We start from the raw sequence: 25,937 nt of genomic DNA, 5'->3' as shown, positions 1-25,937 counted from the left end.
ATGAGTGCAACTTCGATTGGTCACATGATGAAGTTAAACATATAAATGGAGAGAAAGAACCCTTGACAGGCCAATGAGTAGCTTGTAATAATGCTGTGATCACTGCACATATGAAAACAAGTGCTCCCAAAACACAGGGGGATCTTTTGCTGTCATTCCATCAACTAAACAAAGATAGCTTGCTTTATTCATTCATTCTTTCTTTCCGCTAGCTGATCGGCTCCATCATTGGCCGTCAGGGTACTAAGATCAACGAGATCAGGCAGGTGTCAGGGGCCCAGATCAAGATTGGCAGCCAGCTGGATGGGACAAGTGACCGCCATGTCACCATCACAGGATCACCAGTCAGCATCAACTTGGCCCAGTACCTCATTACCTCCTGGTAAGGGTCAACGCGTAGCCTAATCAATTACAGGGTGGGCCTGGGGGGTGTAGAGGGGCTATCCCTTTAAAAGGGTCAAAAGCCATGGTGTAGCCATAAGTGATAATGAGCTATGTCCCAGCCTGACATGTAATTGAACCCCAGGGAAAGAGCAAAAGCATTGCAGCGTACATTAGGTAGGAGTCTTTTGATGGAATGAAATATTTACCATGTGGCTCACACACATAAACACACACACACACACGAATCAGCAAGTCAACTAATGAGTATGGCCGTTGTCTAATGGCTTTTGTGTGGCAAATAAAGTTTAGGGAAAAAAAGTGTTATTAATAAAACCTAACTTTCTAGATTCCGATCATCTTTTTGGGGAAAAAGAAGCATGATGAAAAGAAATGTGTTTTTCTGGCAGGATAATAAATGCAATTTCCCAACCAACTAATGAACACTGATGGGTGATGCTGGCACTCACACACGCTTCTCTTTCACTTTGATAAAGCAAGAGAAAAAAAATGGAGAATTCCCTTAGCTTGAAATGAACGCAGAAAGCAAAATTTGCCAGGACCAACATCCCGCCCACCCATATGCCTGCTTAGAATTCGAAATATAAGACCTATTTTTATGAAGCATCTCATCTTTTTAGGAAGAAAGAGACGGTATACTTTCTTTGTAAGAAGCCATTTATTTTTCCCTTTATTCTGAATACACATACATAATCCATGGGCAATTTACAAGTTTATTTCTGAAGAAAAAGACTCTTTTATAAGTCTCTATTGATTTTTTTCTTCCCACGGGCTAAATCAGTCATTCAGCAAATACAAATTCAATTGGCTAATGTTGCAACCTGCACTTTCTCCACGTTTGGCAGCTTAGAAACGGCCAAATCCACAGCGCAGGCTTCCACCATGGCGACTCCCGTCGAGCTCAACATGGCTTTCACCCAACAGGCGTCCCCGGCCGCTTCCCCCTCTCCAGCCCTGGCCACGGTGGGAGCTTTAACCCCAGCTCACATGCTAGGTGCCCCATACGGCGCCGTGCCCCTTTCAGGCCTGCTGGGGATGAAGTCCGTCCCCTTTCTGACTCTGTCTAGCCCCGCCCCCACCGTGGCCGTGACGGCGGCCCCCTCCCACACCTCTCTGGCGGCCTACACCGCCAAAATCTCCTCAGCCAATTGCATCAAAAAGCCAGAGAGACAGAAGTTTGCTCCCTACTGATGATGACGGCCGGCCGAAGAACAGACGTTCCTCTCCGTAGTTCTTCCCGCAAAACGCCCGATGTAGCCATATCCCCTCGGCAGATGTGCTCTTGAACTTTGATTCTGCGATGCACCAACAGCGACGAGACCAATGGAGGAAAGCTTTTCAAAATCATTTACAGATATAAATCAAATGTGAGTTTTATGTCAATTGGTGGGCTGCCGTTATTGTCACTTCACTGTTACTACTGATCTTTGAGAACATGTACAAGGGCTTGAAGCTCATCTGAAACACACGTGTTGAAACCCTATTTCATACGTGTGTCTCACATTGGAGGTCAGCCATAAGTATTTATCCTTCCATAATTTGTAAATTATACTCAAAACGACAAAATGCGCTACAGTATGATGCTTTTATACAATGTCTATGTTTGCCTCTGGAAGTTTTTAAGAAAATTTGTAAATGTCTGGGGCGATTTTGTTTTTAATTGTACTGTATGTACTTGACTGTTCTGTGTTCTGTTCATTTTGTTGGATTTTATTTGGATTGTGCATTTGTTTTAATCTTTATTTATTAGCATTGTTTTATGTATTAAAAGTATTTTTTTCCTGACAACTTTTGCATTCTTTAACTTGCCTTCTTATAGAGTATGTCATCCGAGTACATTGTATAAACATATACAACATTCTAAATCAAAGAAGAGAACTTTGAGTCATGCATGTGGATTACAGTCACTTGTATTTCAAATGATTCTTCTGTTAAAATAACCTAATCTAAATGGATATGAATTACAGCCATTGTAAGCATATTAACCACCATTTCAGCACTTCAAAACCAATGTCTGGGGAAACAGACCACCTACCTGACCACACTGAGGACCAGTGTGCACAACATCAGTATTTCTACTACCCATAAATGGTCTAATCATAATAATATTTGATTATAAATATCCAAACATCTTAATAAACTGGATTAGGTGGGATAACTTTATTCATCCCGTATTCGGGATATTATATTGTGGCAGTAGCAAGAGGGTGATTAAACAGAACAGCAAAGCAAAAGCACAAAACAAATCAAAGTAAATGGAATCATCACTAAATGTCAATAGAATTTGCACACATCCGACTTGGATTTTACCTGCTGATTGTGTCACTTGAGGTAGTCTAGTTTTCATTGAGTCCATATTTTTCGATTGGAAAACGCGCTCCCAACTTTACCTTCGCTGCATGTTTTGCAGAACAGAAGTTCCTCGCTTGAAAATCAAAAGATTTCCCCCAGTTTGACCGCTTTTGTTCTTCTATTTGCACATATATTCCGACAGCGATTCCATCTTAAAAGATGCACAGTTCATTTTTTTTTACTCTAGTTTGGAGAGTCAACGTATCAAATTCACTTTAGCAGGTTAGCTTTATCATCATGTTATCAATGCCGTGATTGGCTACCTAGCGTAATTCTATCGCATCCAATGATTGGCTGCAGACCTGAATATAATTCACTTGCAGTGCGTTCATTGCGCTAGATAAGCTTTCTTGTGCACTGAGAGTGTGGAACAGTGTGCAATTTGCTCAAAACTATTTGGAAAATAACTATCTTTTTATCTAATACTGCCCTCTATCGATGAAGCCATGTCACTCCTGTTAGCCGTGCAAAACAAAGGTGGAGGTTGGGCCAGGTATTGATGCTGATAAAAGATTGTCTTTATTGTTTGGTATTGTTTAATGAATTCCATACCACAGCAGTTATGGGAGTAGGAAAACCACTTTTACAACCAAACACGGTCCGATCATGCTAACACCATATGTACAGGAAAGCACATTGAAAAGTGTATAAATTATTTATATGACACTCAATGTCAAGAACGGTGGAGATGGCCATAGTCTAATGAATTCTTCCTTTTTCAAACACTGATTATAGATAATTATCAATGACATTGATCTCTGTGGGTACATGTATGTACACAAAACAACAATAAAATTTGGGGCTGGAGTCTGCAATAATTCTCAAAAATAGCTCACAATACAGCTGTATGTACATTAACAGAATTTACACAGGAAACTTGTAATTGTTCCTCTAGTTAGAGTATCAACTCATTGTGTACTTCCCCGAAATGAACACTCAAATAGTGTTTAGGCCTATCGTTAACCTCAGGCTTATTTCCATACAAAGTACAGAAACACGTGCAGTACGAGGGCCCTTTTGTGAATAAGCTCACACCACTAATGATCTCACATACAAAAATAGATGTCTAGTCAGCTGAAAACGTGATCTACAATGATACGAAGCCTCCACCTGCCAGATCAAACATCTAGGGATTCAAAATAATAATCGTTTTAAAAAGAAACACATCTCTTCTTACATCTTTACATCCCTCGTCCTATTCCTTCAGAAGAGGAAGAGCTTTAGGTGGGATTGGAAATGTTCTCCCTACAACAGAGACCATCTATAAGCAAGTAAGTGGGCTTGGGGGGGGTGTAGTGGAAACAATATTTGGGTCTATTTTATTCTGAAGGGAGTGAAAACAAAGAGGAGTTTACAGTCCAGATCAGAGGTCAAACTGTATGTGACTGCACTTAAGGCAAGTAGGCGATTCTGACACTTTCTGGTGGGCTTGACAGTGTCATTGAGCAGGTTTAGCCCTCACCGCTTAACAAAATCTAATACAGTAAAGGAGAGGAGAGAAAGAAAGAGAAGAGAGGGAGCCAGAGAGGTGTTAAGTGAAGAGTCCTTCCACCCTTCATCCACAAAGAACTTGGCACATGACAATCTGGGGAGTTGATTCCTTCCAGAGAGCCAGTCAACCCATTTCTGTCCTCTGTTCTTATTAGGTCCTCCACAAAGACTCAAATCAAAGCACTTGAACAAAACAAAAGCTCAGGTTTGCCGTACGTTAAGATCATCTGAATACATTCACGTAGGTTTCCGTACACATGGTACGGATGGAGAATAACCAGTTCCAAAGATTGAGGTCCAACTTTGATAACGCGGAAAATATGAGTCACTATTAAGGAGCACTTAACAGTGTTGATGGACCTTTCAAGCCTTTGGAAAACATTATTATGTAGCAAATTTATCAAAAAACCAAATGCTGTGTATGAAGCGTTGAAAGCAGAGAAGTCACTCGACTGTGAACAACAACCACCTGATGTTGAATCGGGAGTCGTTCGGGATCACGGTCGCTAGATTTCACAAGACGCTTGCCGTATTATTCGTGAATGGGAAACATGCTCACAGACAAGTTGTACCAGTGTGTACAATCGAGATCTTTTGCTGTCCTCGTAAGTGTTGTTTGACTTGACTCATGTCATCACTGCGCTTCCTCGTGCTCTTCGCTGATGCACTGCTCCCAGGCGTGTTTGCCCTGCTCGTCCCTGTGGCCGTGCGGCGAGTGAAAAATCCGCCGGGGCAGCGGGATGGGCTGAGGCTGGAGATCCTCCTCGGGGATGCAGCCCTCTCTCAGGTAAGGTTTGGGCGGGATGGCCGGGGGCTGAGGCCTCCGATAGGGAATGTGATGAGGCCCGTGCGAGGTTGGGTGATGGTGAGGCACCGGCCCATGCGGGTGGCTGTCCAGCCCGGGGTGAGCGTGGCCGTGAGGGTGAGGGTGCGGGTGCGAGTGAGGGTGAGGGTGCGAGGCGGGGCCGCGGTAGTGGAAAGGGCGGACCGGGTCCACCGATTCCATTTCCGGCGTGCCGTAGTGGATGTGCAGGTAGGAGGAGGCCAGGTATTCGTCAGGAGGTGACCACAGGTGGCTGGGGAGAGGCTCCAAGGCGTCGTTCCTGATGGGGCCGGGATCCGGGTACTGCCCGCTGAAGTTGCTCTCGCTCAAAGAGGAAACGCCACTGCTGGCACTGCCGGACAAGGTGGAGTTACTTCCGCCCAAAGCCGACTGAGGGCTGGTAGGGGAGCCTGGGATCGGGTGGAGGGGAGACTGCAAGGAGATGGACAGAGAAAACAGTGGCTGTTGTAGGTGTTTTGAAAACAAGTCAACTCTGGTGACAAATACAGAAGTCTTAGGATTTTATTTATGTTATTTTTTAGGACTTTTAGATTGGGACTATTATTCTGCTTTTGATGAAAAGAGTGTTGGGTATGTTTTTTAATATTTGGCTCTTGGATCTAATGATAGGGATGATGACAAATGGGCACCTGTCAAGCTTATGAAGGCAAGGCAATGAAGAACAATTTCCAACCATACAATGGATTTTTTATCAGTGATATAAAATGCAGATTAAGAGAACAAATGTCAGAATGACAGAAGTTTAAAAAAAAGAATGGAAAAACCCTTGAGAAGTGGAAATGTCGTCAAATGTATTGTAAACAATGTGTTTTAATGAAAAGCCATCTCTTCAAAGATATGCTTTTTTACTCTGCTCTATTGTAAAATTACTATATTAACACTGGAAGGCGGAAAAGCAGGTGATACTTCATCGAGTAATTTTCTTACGTATGTAACATGACCTTGTGTTTGAGCCCCCAAATTACCAGAATATCATCAGGGGAGATATTCTTTTTTTCGAGATATTCTGTTTTTCGAGATATTCTGTTTTTCGAGATATTCTGTTTTTCGAGATATTCTGTTTTTCGAGATATTCTGTTTTTCGAGATATTCTGTTTTTCGAGATATTCTGTTTTTCGAGATATTCTGTTAGGTACGTGCACGCTTAATTTTCTCTCAACACACGCCCAATTTAAAGCTCCATGTTGATGCGAACTAATACCTTTCGAAGCGATCGCACGGGCAGAGCAGGTGGCGGTTCACTGTTCTGGGGGTTGAATGCATCACAATGCATCAGAAAATGTCCTAGGAGAAAAAGAAAAAGATCACAGATGATAAAACTTCTTCAAAATGCAAATGTGTCCGCTTTCTATTTGGGGGCAATACAAGCCAAGCATCTGTCCCAATTAAGGACTGCATGTTAACTCAAAATCAGCCAAAAACATGATGGTACACAATGTTCCATAAATGTACCTTGTGGAAAGGATCTGGGAGGAATGGGGGGCATAATTACGCCTCCAGTAGAAGTTGACATGTAGGACACTTGTTCCCTGTTCTCTCCATCCAGATTCCAGCTGTTGGGAATATTTGGAAACACTGCCAGCAGTACAATACAATGGTGTCAGTCTACTTGCAAATAAAGCGTATACAGAATATTCTATTGGATTTGTGGCACACCTTTTTCTGGGAGAGTCATGTGAGGATCTGCGCACGGTTTGCAGGGGCTAACTTGTTGGGCTAAGGCGCGCTGCATGTGGTTATTCTGTATAGAATGACAGACTTATAGCCAGTGGTTGTGATTTCTCAAATTTCAAAATTATACACAATTTTTAATATGACCTTTCTTTTCGGCAATAAAAGTGATGACTTAAAAGTGTCATTCTTGAAACCCAGCATTTGTTATGCGCAACATTTTCATATATGTGTATGAAATGGTTAACATTGAAAATGTAACAAACTTTTTAATCTGTTTGATAAGCAACTGTCAAACAGTGTTGATAAAATTCTCTACATTATACAATATTGTGAAATAATTATAAACTGGAATCGTGTACTTCTGAAGAATGTTGTATCATATATTTGGCAATTATTCATCATTTTCTTTGCTATTGAAGCCTCACTTTTATCTATTTTATACAAGACTTTAAATCAAACTTGCCGGAGGAAGGACTTAACATTTAAAAATAATTAGAATATTAAAAAAATTCAATTGTGAGAGTTATAGTAGGCAAGGTAGTGTGCTCTTGACACATTATTTCCTACCTGTCCATTTTCTGCCATGTTGTAATACATGGAATTGTTGGCCCTGTCACGATGGGATGGCAGCAGGATCATCACCTCCCTGTTGTGCTTGGCCTTATCAGGCAAGGACGGAGAGCCTGCAGTGTAAGAAATCATAACAAAGCTTGTAAATACAAAATGTACATCACACCTTTCAAAGGACCCATGGCTTCAACATTTAATGATCAAAAAAATGACAAATCAGATGCAATTAGCTCATATTGCAAAGACTTCCATTGGGTCATTCCTATCCTGAAGCACCACTGTATACAACTTGCTTATACTGCATTAAAAATATGCAATGGGGAATTGTATTTCATTTTCATATGTCTCCTGAGTAAAATGGTAGCACATATCATTACATAAGGCAAGGGTAGCTAAAAAGCACAATCATTAAATTCACGTTACATACCTCGGGCACTGGAAGGAGCCGAGTTTATAATTTGGGAAGAGTTGGAACGAATTGAGCTCAGGCTGGAGGACGAGGGGCTCGGCTGTAAAACAAAATATGGCATGAGCCAGAGAGAACTTTCACAGTGAATAATAACCAAAACAAAACTATAACAACAACAACAAAGGGAGGCTTTTAAACATAATAAAAATACAGTTGATAATTTGAAAGAACATGAAGAGAGAGTATTGGGACATTATTTACATTGAAGAAATGAATCATCTTAAGAGTCCATTTTTTATATTCAAGTTTTACCTGCATGTGAATGGAATCCTCAGGGTGTTCCCCCAACAGACCATCAGTCATTATGGCGAGGTTTCCTGTTCCGGCCTCACTGGAAGTGTGAGACGACAGCGAGGACGACGAGTGACGGATGGAACTTTGCAGGTTCAGAGGACTGCGGGAGACACATTGCTAAGAATACTTTTTGGACTAGAATACTCTTCTAAAGAGAATTCCCTTGTATCTTTCAGGACACCCTTTATGACAGTTATGCATCCACCAAAAGAACTGTGAAATACCCTTTATCTTCCAATCATTCAGGTGCCTCATATGGGTCATTTCGAAAAAAATAAGCTATTTTAAAACCTGGCATCCACATATGTGCAGTACATTAACATAACATTTTGTATACAATTGTGGCATAAATAAGACAAAATATGATATCCACATAAGTGTATGCCAGGTCTCAATTATGGAACATATTCATCCATTCATTTATTTTCCGTATTGTTTAACCGCACAAGGGTGGCAATGGGTGCATGAGCCAATCCCAGCTAACTATGAGCAGGTATATACTCTGCAATGGTCACCAGAAAATCCCAATAAATACAATTTAAACTTGAGAAAATATCACAGAATTGTTTTAAAATATAAATTTTAAATTAACTGAAAAAGAAATATACACTGGTTATGGCCACCATTAACACTTAAAACATAATTAACTCCCAAATTAGTCTTTTTATTCATTCATTTTGACAAAGAGAGTTGAAAGTGATCATTGTCAATCACTTGTTCACAGCTTCCCCTCAACGCCAAAAAAGTGGAACCAATGCTCTATGAAGGTTTAAACATTCCAGCCTACAAAGAGGTCATAAAACTCCCCTAAATCTGTAGTTCTTAAACCTTGAGAGATTTGTTCTCAGATTATTGTGCAGTTGAGTTAGCGTAACTGACCTGTGTCTGTGCATGAGGCGCAGGCTCTCAGGACTCATGTGATTGTGGGAAGAGAGGATGCCTCTGCTAGAGTTGACCCCTGAGCAGCCAGCAGGGCCAAATCGCTCCACACCAGGCACACCCTGCTGAGTCCCAAAAATATACTGCTCTGAATATTTACACTGCTCACATACAAACGTTTAAACCTGCATACACCAGTGTTAAGCTGTTTTAATGTATTTGTATTCTCTCAAACAAACTTTGAGATAGAACAAAAACGACTATCTTAACTCACATGGTGCAAACCAGTCCTCATCATGTGGAATTGGTCCACCAGCTTTTTGTGTAGTGGCCGCATTTCTGGGTGGACCAGCTTCTCATGAACAGCAAGACCTACTCCTAGAATATGCACCTGTGACAAGAAATAAAAAAACAACAAATGTACTATAATTCACTAATTATTCTTAAAGAATATGAATATTCCGGTGTAAAATACTATAATGTAACAGACAAACACTTTTCATATTGATGATTTTTCATACACAAAGCAAAAAAAGTCTATATAATATTTGATGTCTCTAGTTGTGCTTGCTGTGAAATGTCAATCAAAAACTCAGTCTAACCTGCTCCTGCATGAGATCTTTCAGGTGTGTTATCCTCTCCGCGTCCTCCGGGTGACTGCTGATGTAGTCCTTGTCAAAAAATGCCTGCGGGGAGGTGTCAAAAGATAAGGTAACTCCGTCAAACTATATTTAAATGCATTAGGCAATGGCCCGTCTCTACCTCTTGGTATCTGGCGATGCCTCCGTTCACTGCAGCGTCAATGACTCCGTTGAGCGACATGCTAAGCGGGTTGATGTTGCCGTGATGCTGTCTGTGTTGGTACTGGCTGATCAGAGTCCGCAACTCCTGGGTTTTGTTCTCCACCACGTAAATGGCATTCTCCAGAGGGCTCACCTCCACCTTAAAGAAGAGTTTTTTGGGGGGTCTTTTAATTCACTCATATAGTATTATATTTTAAAACAGAGTACAGTCACTTTACTTTTAAAATGAACCTCAGTAAATATTTTTGGTAAAATAAAAATCTATCTTAAAAAAATTATCAAGATTAAAACAAAAAGGACACAAAAATAAGGGCTAAACTATTAATATGTTTAATACAGTAGTTGATTAGCAGCATAAAAAAGTTCACCAGAAACTAAGTTTAAAGACGTATTATTTCCATTCAATCTTTTAGATTTGTTCAGATTTTCTGTATACAATTTTGACTGAAATCAGTATTTGAGTAGGTTTTATTTTCCTTTATTCAGGCACATATTTTAAGACGATGCACAATCTTATTGGATTTTACTTTGTTATTTATGTCTTTTGGGCATATCAAATCATTTTGATGAAGACTTGGGCTTATTATGCTACTGTTAACAACGCTATGGTTATAATGTTGAATACTAATGAAAGTCTTAATTTAGGTCCCATCCGATAATCAGTGTCGGTATCTTTGGCAGTGAAAAAGAGTGAAATGATGATTCAAAAGCGTCTATAAAATATGAAAAAGTGCACAATATGTCATGACATTCCTCACCACTTCTCTCTTTTCCACTTCAGCCCAACGGGAGATGCCCGGGAGAGGGCGGGAGAGGATCAGGGTGGTTCTCTCAATCCACAGACTCTGTGGAACAGGCAGACAAGAGAGAATTGTCACGCATCTAGTACATCAGGCATTTAAATTGGGGTCAGTCTGTAACAGTGGGGAAATGGGTAGCAATCCCACAGAGTGCCATGTCGCTCGACACACTTATGTGCAACACAGTTGCTGTCACATTTAAGTCGCAGTTTGACACTAGTGTATCATGTGGGGTCCTTAACTTTTTTTTTAAACCGCGGTGTAAGGCGGACGACAACCTTAACTAGTCGCCAATCAGTAGTAGGGCACACAGAGTCAGACAACTCATATCTAGCATGCATGTCTTTGGAATGTTGGATATAACTGGAGTATCCATGGAAAACCCACACAGGCCCGGGGAGAACATGCAAACTCCACACAGGTGAACCAACTTGGATTTGAACCCAGGTCCCCCACTGTGAGGCCGTCGCGATAACCACTCAGATACCGGGCCGCCCCACAAAACATTTAAACATAAACTGTAACATTGCTTATTTAACATAAACACAAAGCCTACTGCACTTTATCGGGTCACGTTCAAGCGCTTCTGAATGAAATTCTCTTTTGTGTCCACCAAGAGGCGTCACTGCTTTTGCAGTAGCAAGCCTCACTATTGCTGGTTTAAAGTAGTGCTGGATCAAAGTTAAGGCAGCGACTGGTTTACCATACCCTGAACTCATTTTCGCGGTCCTTGGGGCCCTTGTGGAAAGGCCTGTCATAGTGGAAGCGGCTGACATTGTTGATGCGGTAGAAGCTCTTGATCCTCTCGGGCACACGCTCCAATTGAGGCACATCTGAGATGTCTGACACTGGAGTCACCGCATAGATCTGCAAATCTACCAGATGACTGTCAAGGAACTAACTGACAGGCATACTATCACAGAAAGTACAGTTCTAAACTGTACTACTATCTCCTATTTAGGTCAATAAATGCTCAATGATAAATACTAAAATGATAATACAACTTTAAAAAATCCATTGGACTTTTCTGTAAAACAATATCATAATCCCATAGAAGAGGCTAATATATAAGTAACCCTAAACCAAAACAACTTTCTAACTGAAAAAAAAGTTGAGACTATTAGTAGGGGCGGCAGTAAAAGGGATACACTGAGCATCACTCTGCAGGATGGTGTCATCGGGTTGGTTGGGATGCTGCATGGCGATGGCTTGTGGAAACTCTCCCAGCATCCTTTGTTGGAAGTCCTCCAGCCGTTCGTAGTCATAGCCACGACAGACAAACTCTTTGTTCTTGAAAGAAACAACAATGCATTCAAAAGAGTGAGAGGGGAATGAATTGGCTCTGCTTTGGGAAGAAGAGCAACTTTACTTAAACAGTTAAGTTCAAAGTAAGAAAGAGCCACAAATGCATTTTTTAACAATACGCTTTCTTTGTCTGTGTTTTTTTTTTATTGACATCATCTCATAAAGGACCAGACTTAACTGGGAAAGTCTTACCCTGAGGAAGAAGGGAAACTTCCTGCCGTAGAAGCCCATTCGGAAAAACTCGGGTTCAATCCGCTGCTGCTCGATGATGTTGTCATAGTACGCCGCCTCCATTTTCTGATATGCAATGACAGGGGATGAAAATAGCTAAGCAGAGAAACACTTACTTAGGAATGAGAATACCACCAGGAGTGATAGAGACTTGACTTACCCTTATCCAGCTGAGGCTCTGGTAATCATATAACGTTTCATACTGGAAAGCCAGCTCCCGACACAGAGAGATACCATATTCCCAGCACTGCAGGACAGCATAAAATATTAATATATTTATATATACTTACATAATATATAATATATTTATACATAATTATATATTTTTGTTGCACAGGTAACGGAACACAATGTCACAAGTACCCTAATCTTGAGATTACTGTAATACAGATTATAGTAAATAATTACTGGTTAATTACTGTATGTAGATTTAAATCAACTAGGCTCTAAACTCAACGTTAATCATAAAGCATTTAAAAACAAATGCATCTGAAACAAAGTGGTGCATATAACTAGTAAGCTAAAAGCCTAAGTCACTCAAAACTAAATCAATTAAAAAACACTAGAATAGGTTAAAAACAATAAAAACGGCAAGTTAAAACTAAATTCCCAAAACCTCAACCCCACTGAGCTTGTCCTTGATCACTTGGCCTGGGGCCCCCCGTACAAGGGCAATGGAGCACCCTGAAGATTTAAGGCGGGGGGAAGAGAAAATCAATGGATGATTTAAAAGCTAATAAAAAAAGTGTAAAAAAAAAAAAAATCTAAAATTCACTCTAAAATGCAGAAGCAGATAATGTCAGGAAGCCTGAGTTGACATTGTATGCTCCCTCTAATGTCAGAAAGGAATTTCGTGTTGGATGCTAGATCAATTCAGATCATTGTTGCCTTACCTTTCCCTTGTTGAAGTAGTGAAGGATTTTACGACTCAGATTTTCCTTGCGCTGCCACTCGCTCTGGCACGGATAGTGGAGAAAATCCCGTAAGGGCCGGTCTTCCCAATGGAGAAGCTCCCAGTATAGCAATAGAGTGAATGCAGCCTCTGTAGGGAATGATTCACAGTTTAGGAAGAAAGTGTTGCGAAATTATAATTCCTGCTCTTCTATAAGAGTGACACATTTTGGATAGTTTTCACAGATTGGCCACCAGAGCATGCTGGTACCTTCCAGCCAGTTTGGGCCATATTTTGTATGAACAGATGTCAGAAGGCACCTAAAGCATGGCAGCTGTCTTCTGATGTATAAAAGACCAGAGGAACAAAGTTCAGCCTCACAGATGAAATTATATCTGTAAATCTCTGTCCTCTCTGCAGATAATAGCTTTGGAACTTTGTCACCTGTACTATTTCTTTTGCTACTACACAGCAACGTTAGCCATAGGGCTGTTATTGTTGTTTTTAACCTATAGGCACAAATATCCTGGTCTTCGGTTTTAATATTTTTGGGGGATTTTGTATCTATGTAATATTTGGTGTCAGCCTATTCGTTTTAAGCTATTAATAATTGATTAAAAAGTCATGTTTCTATCATTTACGCACTAATTCATCATGAATTCCTGTGTACAATAATCCAATCTTGACTTGAGTCATAAAGAAGCTGATACTTTAGATACCTGTGTAGTCTTCCGCTTGGAGATGGAGGTCACAAAGCTTATGGATGTAACGAATGTACATGTCCTCCTTGTTGACCTCAGATTTGTAAAAATTCTGGGTTTTTGTGTTGGGGGAGAAAAAAAGTCATATGAAATGCTATAACATGGGAACAGACTGAACCTATTCTAATAAAGATGTCTCACCATCAGATTGACAGAGCCGCCCATTTTCTTATTGTCAACTTCGTCGCCTTTCATGCAGTCCCTGAAGAAAGTTTTTCAAAAAATATACCAAATAAAAATCAAATTCTGACACAACTCTTTTTAGCTATAAAATACTTTTGCCCATTCAGCACCTTTCTTATTCACTTTACCTGTAGTCTAGCAGTCGTTCCACAAGCCTCGTGACTGATGTAACAAATGAGATGCCTGTCTCTCTCCATGTCTCCTGTTCTATCTTCTCCAGTAGACTAGATTACAAGCAATTATATGTTTAGTTTGAGTGGATGGACGTCTCATAATTCTTCTATAGTGATGTAACTCACCTCGGATAAGGACCAAACAATTGAGTCCTATGGTGAAAAAGACAAAAACAATATGTATGAATCTGTTTGACTGCTGTTTTTTTTTTTTTTTGATTGTGGTTTAAAGCAGGCAAGAATGTCAGAGAGCAGATTTGATACTCACAAAAGGCTGAAGAGCTCCCTGTGATTATCATCGCCTTTGCCATCAGACACCATGCTATCCAGCTTATCCATTAACTCTGCTTCCACCTATGGACAACACAGGCACGATCAGCCAAAGATTTGTAGGCCTTGCTACCAGAGCACAAAGAAAGCAACTAAATGTCATGATGACCTGTTTGAAGTTTCCATTTTTCCTTTGCTCCCAGTCCATCATGTCATGGAAAATTGGAATCATAATGTTTCGAACTTCAGTCTGAGGGACCAAAGTGACACCTAGAAAGGGGCCCATCATTCCTGGGATGAAGTGGGGTTTGTTGTCACCTATATAAATAAAAAAATAATAAAGCCAACACTAGATTAGTTAAAGTATCTTGTGAAATTAAAATTCACAACATGTCAATCATTTCATGTTATGCAAAGAGTCAAACATAAAGATTCACAACATGTCAATCATTTCATGTTATGCAAAGAGTCAAACATAAAGATTCACAAAATGTCAATCATTTCATGTTATGCAAAAAAAGAGTCAAACCTAGTTTTTGCCACATGCTAAAGAGTTCATACGCCATCAGTACTCTCATATCTCCATACCTGCAGATAAAAGATAAGCTAAAGGTTAATTGCATGAATACAAGGGAATTAAAGTGTACAGAACAGCACACGGAACATCCAAATCATAAAATCTCATACATCCATAGTCATAAGGAATTGCAACATTTGTATGCAAATGACACGGCAAGCACTTACTTGTCCAGAACTTTCTTTTTCTTAGCAGGTCCGACTGCCTCCAGCTGGAGACTAGGCTGATTGATGTACAGTACGGTGAGACTGAAGAAGGAATTCCATACCTAAAACAAAGAAATAAACAAAAGATCACCAAAAGCTGGGCAAGACATGGAAATACTACATTATTTCTGCACAATGCACAAACAGACCTTGAAATCGAAATCGGCCTCAGAAAAGTTCTTGTGAAGCGCCGGAGAAAGAAGCTGAGTTGTCACAACAATGATGCTGTAGAAAAACAAAGCCACCGTGTCACTGTCATCTCTAAAGAAAGGTAGCCACTAAAAATAGCTGGCAAAGACAACAGCTAGGTAACCTTCACAACAGGGTAATTTGAAGAGAGTCTGATCTAATGGCGACCTGTACTACTACCTAACCTTTAGTAGGACATGGAGTGCATATCAAAAAGAAGAAGAAGAAGAAGCCAGACTCACTGACTGGTTAGAAGTCTCATGACACTCCAATCTCGAGGGAAAATTGTTAGTTTCATCAAATTCCGGAATACACAGAAGATCTTTAACAGGAACTCCTACAGGCAAAAACATTTCAAGTCTAGGTTAGGAATGAGGTTTCAAAGGGGAAAATAATCCAACTCTTTGTCTATTTAACCCACTTTAAGCTCTTCTTTGCTATGGAAGTTGTTGAGTAGATGATGAAAATGGATCTCTGTCATTTGTCGGAGAAGAGAGAGAAGGCAGGATACATATTCTCCCTAGTAGAAAGAAATGTATAGATACAAGTTAATGAAATACAGTAATACATGGATTTGTTTACTTATACGGAGGATTTATTGAGTTTACCGTTATCTCTGCAGTACACTGCGGGCAGCGCTGCCCCCTGGATGTCTCCACAGAGTGAGACTTGCTCATGATTGACAGTAGGGTCTGTAGCAACACATCCAAGAGGCTCTCCACCATCATCTCCACTTCCTCCTGAACAGACGACTCCTGAGAGCAGGCGAGTTAGAAAACCACAATAAAGCCAACTGAAATGATGTATTCCAATTCCGGACAATTAAAAACTGATAAGCAATGACCCAATCTGGGTTGGAAACTACTATTGCCTTCATTTATTGACGTGCTAAAGGGAGCATACCACAGAACTGCTTTTAATGATGGAGAAGATACTGCCAAGGATCCCGGAACAGATGAGCAGCTCCCTCTGCTGGCGCAAGTGCAAGTGAATGTGATGCAGAACAACTGGCAGCAAAATGCTTCGAGACTCTTGAGGGACAGACCAGAGAAATGGAGGAGGATGGATGAATTTGTCATTCTTTGTGCTCAGCCATTAAACAAAAATCCATAGATGTACACTGGCTATGATGCTATCATTTTTCATTGTCACACGGAAATTCTCACCGGGGAAGAAGAAGAGCCGGCTTTCCACAGTCCGTGCAATCGACTGCAATTTGACAACGTCCATTGATTGGCCAATGTCAACGGTGCTGGGCATACTTCCAAGGGTGCCACGGACATATTCTGCCACCTCCTGAACTGTGAACATCTGCAGCAGCTCATCAAAAATATCGGGGAAACTGTTCAACAACGCCGCCTGGGAGTTGAACAAAAACAAGGACACGGACGTTATCCAAATGCTGGATAATGTTGCAAAGTTTTAGAGAAGAGCCCCAAGTTGGGAAATCGCTCAAGGAATGATCAGCGATTCATATTACAGATGAAAGTTGCTAACAGAACCTGACACTTGAGATGTACTCTGCTCTTTTGTTTCAAAACAGAAGAATGGGTTCACATCAATGGCAGCTTAGTATGTTGTGGGACCAACATTTAATGTAGAGACTTACTGAGATTGACGACAGACCTGGAGCAATACCATAGAGACATGCAGCGGCTCGTACCCTTCCAAGATCAAGCCAACGAAGGGGCAAAGTAGGACAATGCACAAAATGGCACATAAAACATGAAAATAAAAAAATGAAACAAGAAAGAAAATTAATCAATGAAACGTAAATTCCAACTCAGACAATGGACATACATAAAAGATGCAAATAAATCAAACTTTGAAAAAGATGGTCATATATGTTGTGTATGTAAGAAGAGAGCAAATAAATACTCTGTTCAGACCTGAGTGAAGACGAGGTTCTCTGAGCTGCGGCTGTCCAGGCTCAGCACAAAGCGGATGGATTGAAAGAGCTCCTGGATGCTGGCGCGGAACTGCTCCTCCTCCATTCCGCAGGTTGCCCGTGCGTACAGTATTCGAGACTGAACGATGAACTTGAACAGGTATTCCAGTGCCTATGTTGGGATGTGAAGAGAGTTTTTACATTCTTGGACTTTCTCATTTTTGCTACAACTATGGCAAATGTACATCTTCTGAAAATGTTTAAATATATAAATAAATAAATAATAGAAAATATCCACCTGGGAATATGACTAGCAAGTAACAATTGAGCAATGATTCTTAAAAAAAGACTTGAAGTTTAGAAGGAAAGCTGCTTGTGAGTGCGATGATTATTAATTTCTAACACTTTACAGGTAGTTACATCATTTATGATAATATAATAATTATTTGGACAAGGATATATTATTTTCTGATATTACAAAGTTTGCCACGATTTGGTTTAATTCAGTAAATTGGCCCTATATATATATATATATATATATCTATATATATATATATATATATATATATATATATATATATATATATATATATATATATATATATATATATATATATATATATATATATATATATATATATGTATGTATGTATGTATGTATGTATGTATGTATGTATATATATATATATATATATATATATATATATATATATATATATATATATATATATATATATATATATATATATATATATATATATATATATATATATATATATATATATATTTATATATATCTATATATATATATATATATATATCTATATATATATATATATATATATATATATATATATATATATATATATATATATATATATATATATATATATATATATATATATATTATTTTTATTTTTTCTAAACATTTAGGGTTTAAGTCAGCTGTGGTAATATATGGCTAGTGCTGTTATTTTGTTGATGGTCGAAATATATTTCCTGTGAGTTTACACAATGATTATGCACTTTTCTAATCAAATGCCATTAGAGATTATTATGTTTGGGAATTGCGCTTCGGTCGAAGGGAGGAAAGACATTTCTTAAATGAGTCTGCCTGTAATTCCTGACAGCAGTTTTACAGCAAACTCTGATCCATTGAAATAGTGCACTGTGCATGAGTCAATCTACTGCTCCACGTTTTCTGTTTTCTCAGCAGCCAACTGACTTCCTGAAGCATCGCATTACCCCTTAGCAAGTCTTTTGTATCGAGTATTTCCTGATTCCATACTAATCGATTTACGCCGCTGCAGCCATGAGGGTTCTCTTTCCTTCTAAAAGTGAACCACATAAAGTACAGTAGTGAATACAGAAAAATGCTTTACCCGCATAGCTTCCTGGATGTGATCTTGCCGGACGACTTCGGCTGAGCGATCCATGTACCACTTCAGGCATCGAATAAGTTCCCTATGTGCACATTGTTTGAAATTATTTTGTGGATTTTGCTTACATAAATGGCGTATCCAAGAGGAAGTAATAACTGTTTCAGTACTTGTATGCCAAAGCTCCAGCAAAGTGGTTTTGGATGTACGAGTCCATTACTGGGCGAAAGTGGTAGAAGCGGCTATCCCTGAGCAAGTTGATAATAAATACCTGAAACCCAAAACAGACATAAATGGCAGGTTCATCCACAGCTCCTTCCCTTATAATAAATAATGATGACATTATAACTGTTGCCTTACCAAAGACTGGAAAACCAGAGGACCGTATTTATCGGTATTGTCATCCAAAAGACAAAAGAGTGTATCCAGGACATCTCGAAGGAACTGTTGGTATGAAAAGGAAAAGCATCAAAGTCAATTACTGAATATATTGAGTAAAATGCACGTTAAGATTTGTTGTTAACATACTAAACTTTAAAATTCCCTGTGATTAATACAACCAATGGAGGCCAATTCACTGACTGCATCTAAATCTCTTGCATTTTCATCGTGAGGTGAACAATTAGAGAAGTCAGAGTTTTAATATTGCCTGAATAAGATGAAATGGCACGGCTGCTGAAGGTTAATATCTTGGAAAATGTGTGTCCAATGCAATTAAGACACTCTACTGCATTACAGAGGGCAAAGTACTTATTAGTGTAGTAAGTAATGAATATATTTGACAGTATTGACCTTGACAATCTCCTCTCCACTGATCTGACGTAATCGACCAAGGATATCCAGCACCCTGTCCGGGTGGGTTTTCCAGTTCAGAAGTGCCAACAAGTCCACTGAAAAAAGTACACATCATATAAGCTGAAACCTACAAAATGCACGGTCAATTATTTTGTTCAAGAACATGCATTGTTACCATTCTGTGTGAGTTTTGTGGAGCAGAGTATGGTGGAAACCCAGAAAGTCTCTTTGGGGCTCCTCTGGAAGGGTAAATTAGCCGGCAGGTTGGGACAGCTGTTGAAGTCCTCCTTGCAGCACGGCAGGCTGAGGTACAGGCCCTGATTACTGAAGGTGGCGTTTTCATCACACTGCAGCAGACAGATTCAATAATGGGAAACGGCTTGTCTGTACCAGCACTTTGAAAGGGTCATTTTACGAAAGCTTCCCAATCCTTGTGGTGGCAGATAACATAACACTGCATATATTATTCATATACAGACACAAGTGAGATTGGAATAGGCACATTCTTGTGCAGATCTGAATTGTAACACAAGCGCTAGGATTAACTTCTAGCAATGTCAGCAGATTGGGAAAAGGTCGCTTTCCACAATTTTTTTTCTTTCTTCTAACACCAATTTCTTTTTTCTTGGCTTTTTTTTTATTGTACTATGGTTCTATTAGCAGTAGCACAAGGAATGAATCTGAAGATTTAGGCCAATTTTTCTCTAGCTAAGACCAGCATTAGACTCTCAAACAATGTCTAATCTAACAAATCTACCAAATCTCTTGCGGGTGGTACGGTTTCTTTTTGCAGTTTATTTGTAAAATGGCATGACGAAAGAAAAAAAAAGTATATACAATGTTCCCACGCTACTTCGCGGCTCAGTCACCGCGGACTCAGAGCTTTGCGAATTTTTTGGGGGGAAAAAAATACAAATATTACATTGAAACAACATATTTTACAGTTTTTTTTGTTATAACATGAATTTCACTCTCTCTGCCCGTATTCTATATGGTGTACTGTATACGGGGGGATGAATTAAATTCAAATTAAGCATTTTTTAAGGGAAATCCCTACTTTGCGGAAATTCACTTATCGCGGGTGGTCCCGGTCCCCATTAACCGCGATAACCGAGGGAACACTGTACTAATCTACTAATTTGTTGCATGTCTGTGTATATTAATTATATAGGTCCTGTGAAACAAATAGTGAAGGAAATCATTAATACGACCAATTAAAAAAACAGCTAGTCTTGAGAACACTTTTCATGTCTCTTGTCTTGTAGCTGGCATATGTTGAGCAGGATCTCACCTTGTAGACATATAGCTCATGGCTCTCATCGGATAGTGTCGTCCCATCCTCTCTCATTAAGGGAGTGAAAGCAAAGCCGAAAAGTTTTTTCTCCCCTTTGTCTTTAGCTGAAATGACAAAGATGTCAGTGACCTGCTGCATAAGTCACCCTGACTGTGCTAATGCGATCCAGGAAATGAAAGCCAAATGCCGCTGGCCGTCAGGACTGACTCACTGGAACAGTGTCTGAACTCAAAGCGTAGGTGAGATCCCCGGAAGCGATCTATGGGGATGGGAAGCTTGACCATCTCACTCCAACGAGGACTGTTGTTGTGGTAGAGGACGAAAGAGCGATATTCAGTCATGTTTGGCTCACCACTGCCCAAACTGATGCAGTCCTGTAAAAGAAGGATGCAGCAAGCATTGAGCAGATGCTGGCAGAGAACTAATGTATACTCATCATGACTGGTGGGATGCTAATATGCTGAGTGAATCATATTTGACACGTATCATACTTTGAGAGTGTCCCCATCGGCGTAGAGGACATAAAGCGTCACTTCGATGTTCTTCTGCACGCTCTTGCCACCCCGCTCAAACTCGCCTCGTTCCAGGGTTAAGTACAAGTCATTGCGAATGTCACCTGAAAAAGAGTACGAAAAATGGCACAATGAGCATAAAAGTATGTGCCTTAACGTAGCTTAAAGCAAACCAAGCAGGATTCATAATATCCTTTGAGATACCAATCCAGTACAATAAAATGCCAACTTAAGCGAAAAAAAAAGAACTTCACAGTCATATAAACTGCAGAAATATTGTATATTAATTAAATATTTGTATAATATTCTAGTCCGTTCATTCCCCTGAAATTTACAGAAAGGCCATTTAAGGGGAAGCTCTTGGCTTTCAAGATAACCATGCCGAGTATATTCACAAACTTGGGCTTTTGTGGTTGTTTAGTGCAGTCAGTAGTACATTATTAAAGGAGTATTTGCCATAATACTCTCACAATTGGAGTCCTTTGGAGTCCATGTGTCTTTAAGATGTAGAAACAATATAGTGTGAGTGCCCGCTTTTCTATTTCCATGTTTCCTTTTCTATTTGTTTAAGCGCTTCAATCATCCTCATCCTTTCCGCATCGCATTCCTCTCTCATCAACATCCCGCGTAAACTGATGTTCGGCCTTCTGTTGCCCTACTCCTCTGGTCTCCGGCCCACTCCACGTAACTCTGTGCTCATTACGTCCACTGCTCTTTGGCTCCTTACCTGGCATGATGACATCTGGAAAGCCCAGTTTGCGCGTGAGTGCCAGGGCTCGGTTGAACACGGCCTGGTTCTCCCGTCTGATCTGCTCCAACTCGCCCCTCAACAGCTGCAGGGATATGATGAGGCCTGAGAGCAAAAGGGGTTGTGAAAAGAACATGGAAGAAAGGAAGCAGAAGGGTAAGCGATGTGGGGGGCAGCGAATGGAGGACCGAGGGTTATTTAAAGGGCATTAGTCAGAGTGTGGGGGAGGAGATGATAGACAGAAGGGTGGATAGACACGAGAAATGAGAGCAAAAAGACACGATGCAGAGGGTGAGAAACATCTTGCAATAAGACCAATGTTGGCAGTGCCTGGGAAATGATGACAGATTTGAGTAAATCTGCAGGAAGCAAGTTAACTAGGAAGCACAATTGATAAGTTGATCGGTTAGTTGCCGCATCGTCATCAAAGCACAAAAGTAAATCTGTGGCTATGACACAACTTTTCAGTTTGAGAATACATTTACTTGGGATTCAACATTTCAGACAGACATGCTGGTGCTTTTCATTGTTTTGTGTCAGATGCATTGGTAAAATCTCAACACGATCCAGATCATGTTTCTCTTAAAACCTAAAAATAGAGGCGATAGAAGCAACATGACACCATTCTAAACTCTACATTATTCTATCGTTCTTCATTGCTTTTTATCTACTGCGTGAACAACACATAATACCAATGTTCAACCAACATTTGATCAAAATTGCTAGACATATACTGCCATCATCGTGTATCAGTATACTCTGCAAAGACAAGTCCTCAAATGTAGTACTGTGCTTGGACTTCACATTTAGCTTGTAAAAAGTAGCATCATTACATCTATAGTTTCATTATTTTAACCAATTTTACTGGGAGAAGAAATTAAAATTCAATCATTTTTCTGGACCGCTTTAGGGTCACTGGGGGTGCTGGAGCCTATCCAAGCTGATTTTGGGCCAGAGTGTCGGAGGATACCCTGAATAAATAGCTAGCCACTCATAACTAAGGGCAATTTAGAGGGTCCAATCAGCATGCAAGTTTTTGGAATGTGGAAACCAGAGTACCCGGAGAAAACCCACGCAGGCCCGGGCAGTACATGCTCAGAGAAAGAAAATAAATTCTTATTTGAAAAACAGAAACAGATGGCAAAAATGTTTAACCATGCAATAAAAAAACATTGTCTGTTAGCACTACCTATTCAAAAGATTCACATAAAATCAGTTTACCATAGTTGGTGCTGGGAGCAGAGTATTTGGTGTTGGATTTGCGGATGATGTTTTCATGAACCTGGTACCACTCGTTTTCGTTGTTACATCTGGAGAGAAAAACAGGTAGGTAGGGCAGTTGGTAGCAAAGCCATTAGTGGAACAGATGGGCGAGCAGGAATTGTGCACATGGGGACTGCACGAACAGCATGTGTCCCTAAGCTGATTTCCTCCTGGAGAAAAGGTAGAAGCATGGGGAGTTGCTATCAAGTAGCACGTCAGCCCAAATGCTCAGCATACTAAACAAAACTGACAGCCCGCTCTCGACCAGTCTTTTTCATTACTGAGGGCCTGTAGGCCCCTGGGAAAGGCATGGGGAAACGCATAGGCTGGAGCCTTATAGGAGCCGACAGTTTGGAGGCAGCACAGCATTGAATCACTGCTTGCTTTTCAAAAGGGAAGGTCTAAGCAGAGGGCCACACTACAATAGTTCTTTCTTCCAGAGACATTTGTTTTAAGAGAAATCTCAAAAACGAAAAATCATGTCTGTGGTACAGCAGTGTGTCTCAGTGACCTCAGTTGACTCAGTGTATAAAGTAGTCAACTGTTGTCTCCATTTTGATTGGAGCTCTATCTTTGCTCCGTAATCCTCTGCATGAGGCTCCTTCTAAACAGTAGAAGACTCTAATATCAAAACTGTCATGATATTAGCTGTGGAAAAAATATGATGATATATATATATATATATATATCCTAAACAAGATTAAATTACGGTCTAAATAAGTGCTTTCATCGTCACTATTCACATTTTAAATCACCTATTTACTTTAAACTAAAGCCTGTCTGTAATAGCTCATGAGATATATAGTCACCATGTCATGATTTTTCAGAGTTTTCATTACTATAATTGAACTCCTAACACATTTGTACTCAGCATTCAAATACAGGCAGTTCAAGGCCACTCTTACATTATACTGCAAATACTCACGTATAAACTTTGAGCACAAAGTCCTTCTCCTCTTTGAGGTCAGTGATAGTATGGAAAACGTCACTCATAGCAAGAACGGCGCAGCCGTACGGTCGTCGGTACATCACGTGTGGTGGTCCTTTCTTTGAATCGTTTAGCAGCATGCGGCCTAAAAAAGGGAACCCGAAAAGTCACCAAGAGAAAACTAATGAAAACATTTATTAGTACACAAGTTAATACTTTACCTGTTCTCATGACATGTGCAACAATGTACAGGTCTCTCTTCAAGTCTTTACTGCTAAGGTCCTGATGGGAAACATGGAAAAGTCAAGAGTAAAAAAAAAAAGAAAGAAATAAAAGCTTCTTTGTCTGTTCTTAAACTCTTAATAAATCATATCCTGATTTATTTCACGGGGGAACTAGAGAGGTCCTCACCGTGAAGAGAGCACAAAGACGATCGACCTTCTCTGGATTCTTTGGTCCTCCATTTTTGTTGAGTTTCACCATGAACTTTTCACTGCAAAGCAATCATATTTATCGTTGGCCTTGTCAATCGCAAAGCAGGTCTGAACCAGCCGGTAATGTGCAAGATGTTTACATGTACCTGATCTGTCTGGCCTCTCGAGTATCATACAGAGAGAATAAGACGTCCGCGTCCTCACTGATGCTGTTGTAAGTGAAGCTCTTCAGATTGATGAAAAGGTGGTGTGATACCGGGACACGGCAACTGTCACCATGGCGTGGTTTCACGTTGTCAGCCTAGCGAGCGACCAAGTATTTGCAAGTCAAGTCAAACTCGCTAGTCAGCATTAATACACAAGGAATTCAAATTTCAAGGCAGTTGCTGGTTTTTGTGTTTGAATATTGCAAGAAGGTCATTTTGGGAGATTTCCTAAATTTCCTAAATAAATTATTCATCAATTTTAATGGCGGATTTCAAACATGTGCAACATGTAACCACAGAAATTAGGGGAAATGTTTTCGGCTAACAGTACTTCGGCTAACATGAATCAGGATTCAACGGGAGCAATAATTTTACTGTGTTCTCCCACACAAGAACATTTTGTCCAATAATGGAACAATGTTTGCACATATGTGGGTTTGTTGTTATATCCTGGGACGCTTGCAGAAATTGCAATATAAAAAGGAGTCACATAAAAGCAAAATAAGATATATTCTCTTTTATTCGGGCCAAAGTGAAAGATGAACTGTGGACGGTCATAGTGTGAATACACCCTTAGTTATATTTCATAAATGTTATTTTACTGTATAAATTGAGGTTGGTGAATATGAACTCTGAAGTGACTCTGAGTCATCATCAGTTCTGAGTTACCATATCTGATTTCAAGAAATTGTCAACCCAATTTTTGGCCAACAACAACCAGCCCACAACATTTTTGGTGTATTGATTGGTGTCAGTTATTGAAAAGAATAGTAATTTGGCCACTAACATGGAGAATGTTTCACCAATGTCCCACCAGATGTAGGTTGGACATCCCCATAACAACAAACCAAAATAACATTTTGCATGTGAAAATCAGTTCACTGTATTGAGTTAAGTGTACCTGGTTTGTGCTTTGCTGACCACAGTGTCTGCTGGATACATGCTGAAAGAAAAAAAAAGAGCTAAGGTCACAAGAGAGAGCATTCAAGCCATTGTTATCACCCCCCACAAAAGATTTGATCCCCTTTAACGCACAGCAGCTTCAGACACGCTCTAACTCATTTTCAAATGGGACTGCATTTCACCTACGTATAGAGCTGCAAGCGCTAAAAGAAGCGACGAGTG

The 25,937-nt window shown here is 40.0% G+C and overlaps 2 protein-coding genes across 2 annotated transcripts in view; one reads left to right on the top strand and one right to left on the bottom strand.

Annotated features, from left to right (window-relative positions):
* The window catches only part of pcbp4 (poly(rC) binding protein 4), a 33,013-nt gene extending 30,823 nt beyond the window's left edge, over positions 1 to 2,190 (top strand). Inside the window, exons 13-14 of the mRNA XM_077721434.1 lie at positions 213 to 382; positions 1,248 to 2,190. Coding sequence (XP_077577560.1) covers positions 213 to 382; positions 1,248 to 1,593 — 516 coding nt within the window. The 3' untranslated portion in view covers positions 1,594 to 2,190. The remainder of the gene's footprint in view (positions 1 to 212; positions 383 to 1,247) is intronic.
* Positions 2,191 to 3,250: 1,060 nt separating this feature from the next.
* The window catches only part of LOC144198391 (dedicator of cytokinesis protein 3-like), a 39,176-nt gene continuing 16,489 nt past the window's right edge, over positions 3,251 to 25,937 (bottom strand). The window contains exons 8-54 of the mRNA XM_077719382.1: positions 25,714 to 25,755; positions 24,753 to 24,907; positions 24,584 to 24,665; positions 24,394 to 24,454; positions 24,170 to 24,317; positions 23,203 to 23,291; positions 21,961 to 22,086; positions 21,213 to 21,337; positions 20,933 to 21,095; positions 20,719 to 20,825; positions 19,603 to 19,774; positions 19,425 to 19,522; positions 18,993 to 19,076; positions 18,803 to 18,903; positions 18,636 to 18,717; positions 17,255 to 17,425; positions 16,532 to 16,724; positions 16,269 to 16,396; positions 15,974 to 16,120; positions 15,787 to 15,885; positions 15,608 to 15,702; positions 15,326 to 15,401; positions 15,138 to 15,238; positions 14,923 to 14,981; positions 14,563 to 14,711; positions 14,392 to 14,477; positions 14,250 to 14,276; positions 14,079 to 14,174; positions 13,909 to 13,969; positions 13,726 to 13,819; positions 13,008 to 13,156; positions 12,275 to 12,361; positions 12,076 to 12,180; positions 11,727 to 11,868; positions 11,287 to 11,453; positions 10,537 to 10,623; positions 9,738 to 9,917; positions 9,578 to 9,661; positions 9,250 to 9,366; positions 8,976 to 9,097; positions 8,055 to 8,196; positions 7,761 to 7,842; positions 7,331 to 7,446; positions 6,746 to 6,830; positions 6,542 to 6,664; positions 6,291 to 6,373; positions 3,251 to 5,500 (exon numbers count right to left, since the gene is read on the bottom strand). Coding sequence (XP_077575508.1) covers positions 4,880 to 5,500; positions 6,291 to 6,373; positions 6,542 to 6,664; positions 6,746 to 6,830; positions 7,331 to 7,446; positions 7,761 to 7,842; positions 8,055 to 8,196; positions 8,976 to 9,097; positions 9,250 to 9,366; positions 9,578 to 9,661; positions 9,738 to 9,917; positions 10,537 to 10,623; positions 11,287 to 11,453; positions 11,727 to 11,868; positions 12,076 to 12,180; positions 12,275 to 12,361; positions 13,008 to 13,156; positions 13,726 to 13,819; positions 13,909 to 13,969; positions 14,079 to 14,174; positions 14,250 to 14,276; positions 14,392 to 14,477; positions 14,563 to 14,711; positions 14,923 to 14,981; positions 15,138 to 15,238; positions 15,326 to 15,401; positions 15,608 to 15,702; positions 15,787 to 15,885; positions 15,974 to 16,120; positions 16,269 to 16,396; positions 16,532 to 16,724; positions 17,255 to 17,425; positions 18,636 to 18,717; positions 18,803 to 18,903; positions 18,993 to 19,076; positions 19,425 to 19,522; positions 19,603 to 19,774; positions 20,719 to 20,825; positions 20,933 to 21,095; positions 21,213 to 21,337; positions 21,961 to 22,086; positions 23,203 to 23,291; positions 24,170 to 24,317; positions 24,394 to 24,454; positions 24,584 to 24,665; positions 24,753 to 24,907; positions 25,714 to 25,755 — 5,709 coding nt within the window. The 3' untranslated portion in view covers positions 3,251 to 4,879. The remainder of the gene's footprint in view (positions 5,501 to 6,290; positions 6,374 to 6,541; positions 6,665 to 6,745; positions 6,831 to 7,330; positions 7,447 to 7,760; positions 7,843 to 8,054; positions 8,197 to 8,975; positions 9,098 to 9,249; positions 9,367 to 9,577; positions 9,662 to 9,737; positions 9,918 to 10,536; positions 10,624 to 11,286; positions 11,454 to 11,726; positions 11,869 to 12,075; positions 12,181 to 12,274; positions 12,362 to 13,007; positions 13,157 to 13,725; positions 13,820 to 13,908; positions 13,970 to 14,078; positions 14,175 to 14,249; positions 14,277 to 14,391; positions 14,478 to 14,562; positions 14,712 to 14,922; positions 14,982 to 15,137; positions 15,239 to 15,325; positions 15,402 to 15,607; positions 15,703 to 15,786; positions 15,886 to 15,973; positions 16,121 to 16,268; positions 16,397 to 16,531; positions 16,725 to 17,254; positions 17,426 to 18,635; positions 18,718 to 18,802; positions 18,904 to 18,992; positions 19,077 to 19,424; positions 19,523 to 19,602; positions 19,775 to 20,718; positions 20,826 to 20,932; positions 21,096 to 21,212; positions 21,338 to 21,960; positions 22,087 to 23,202; positions 23,292 to 24,169; positions 24,318 to 24,393; positions 24,455 to 24,583; positions 24,666 to 24,752; positions 24,908 to 25,713; positions 25,756 to 25,937) is intronic.

The sequence above is a fragment of the Stigmatopora nigra genome, chromosome 1 (genome assembly GCF_051989575.1).
Source record: "Stigmatopora nigra isolate UIUO_SnigA chromosome 1, RoL_Snig_1.1, whole genome shotgun sequence".
In the NCBI taxonomy this organism is placed as follows: Eukaryota; Metazoa; Chordata; class Actinopteri; order Syngnathiformes; family Syngnathidae; genus Stigmatopora; species Stigmatopora nigra.
This window is presented reverse-complemented; position numbering and strand designations above follow the sequence as displayed.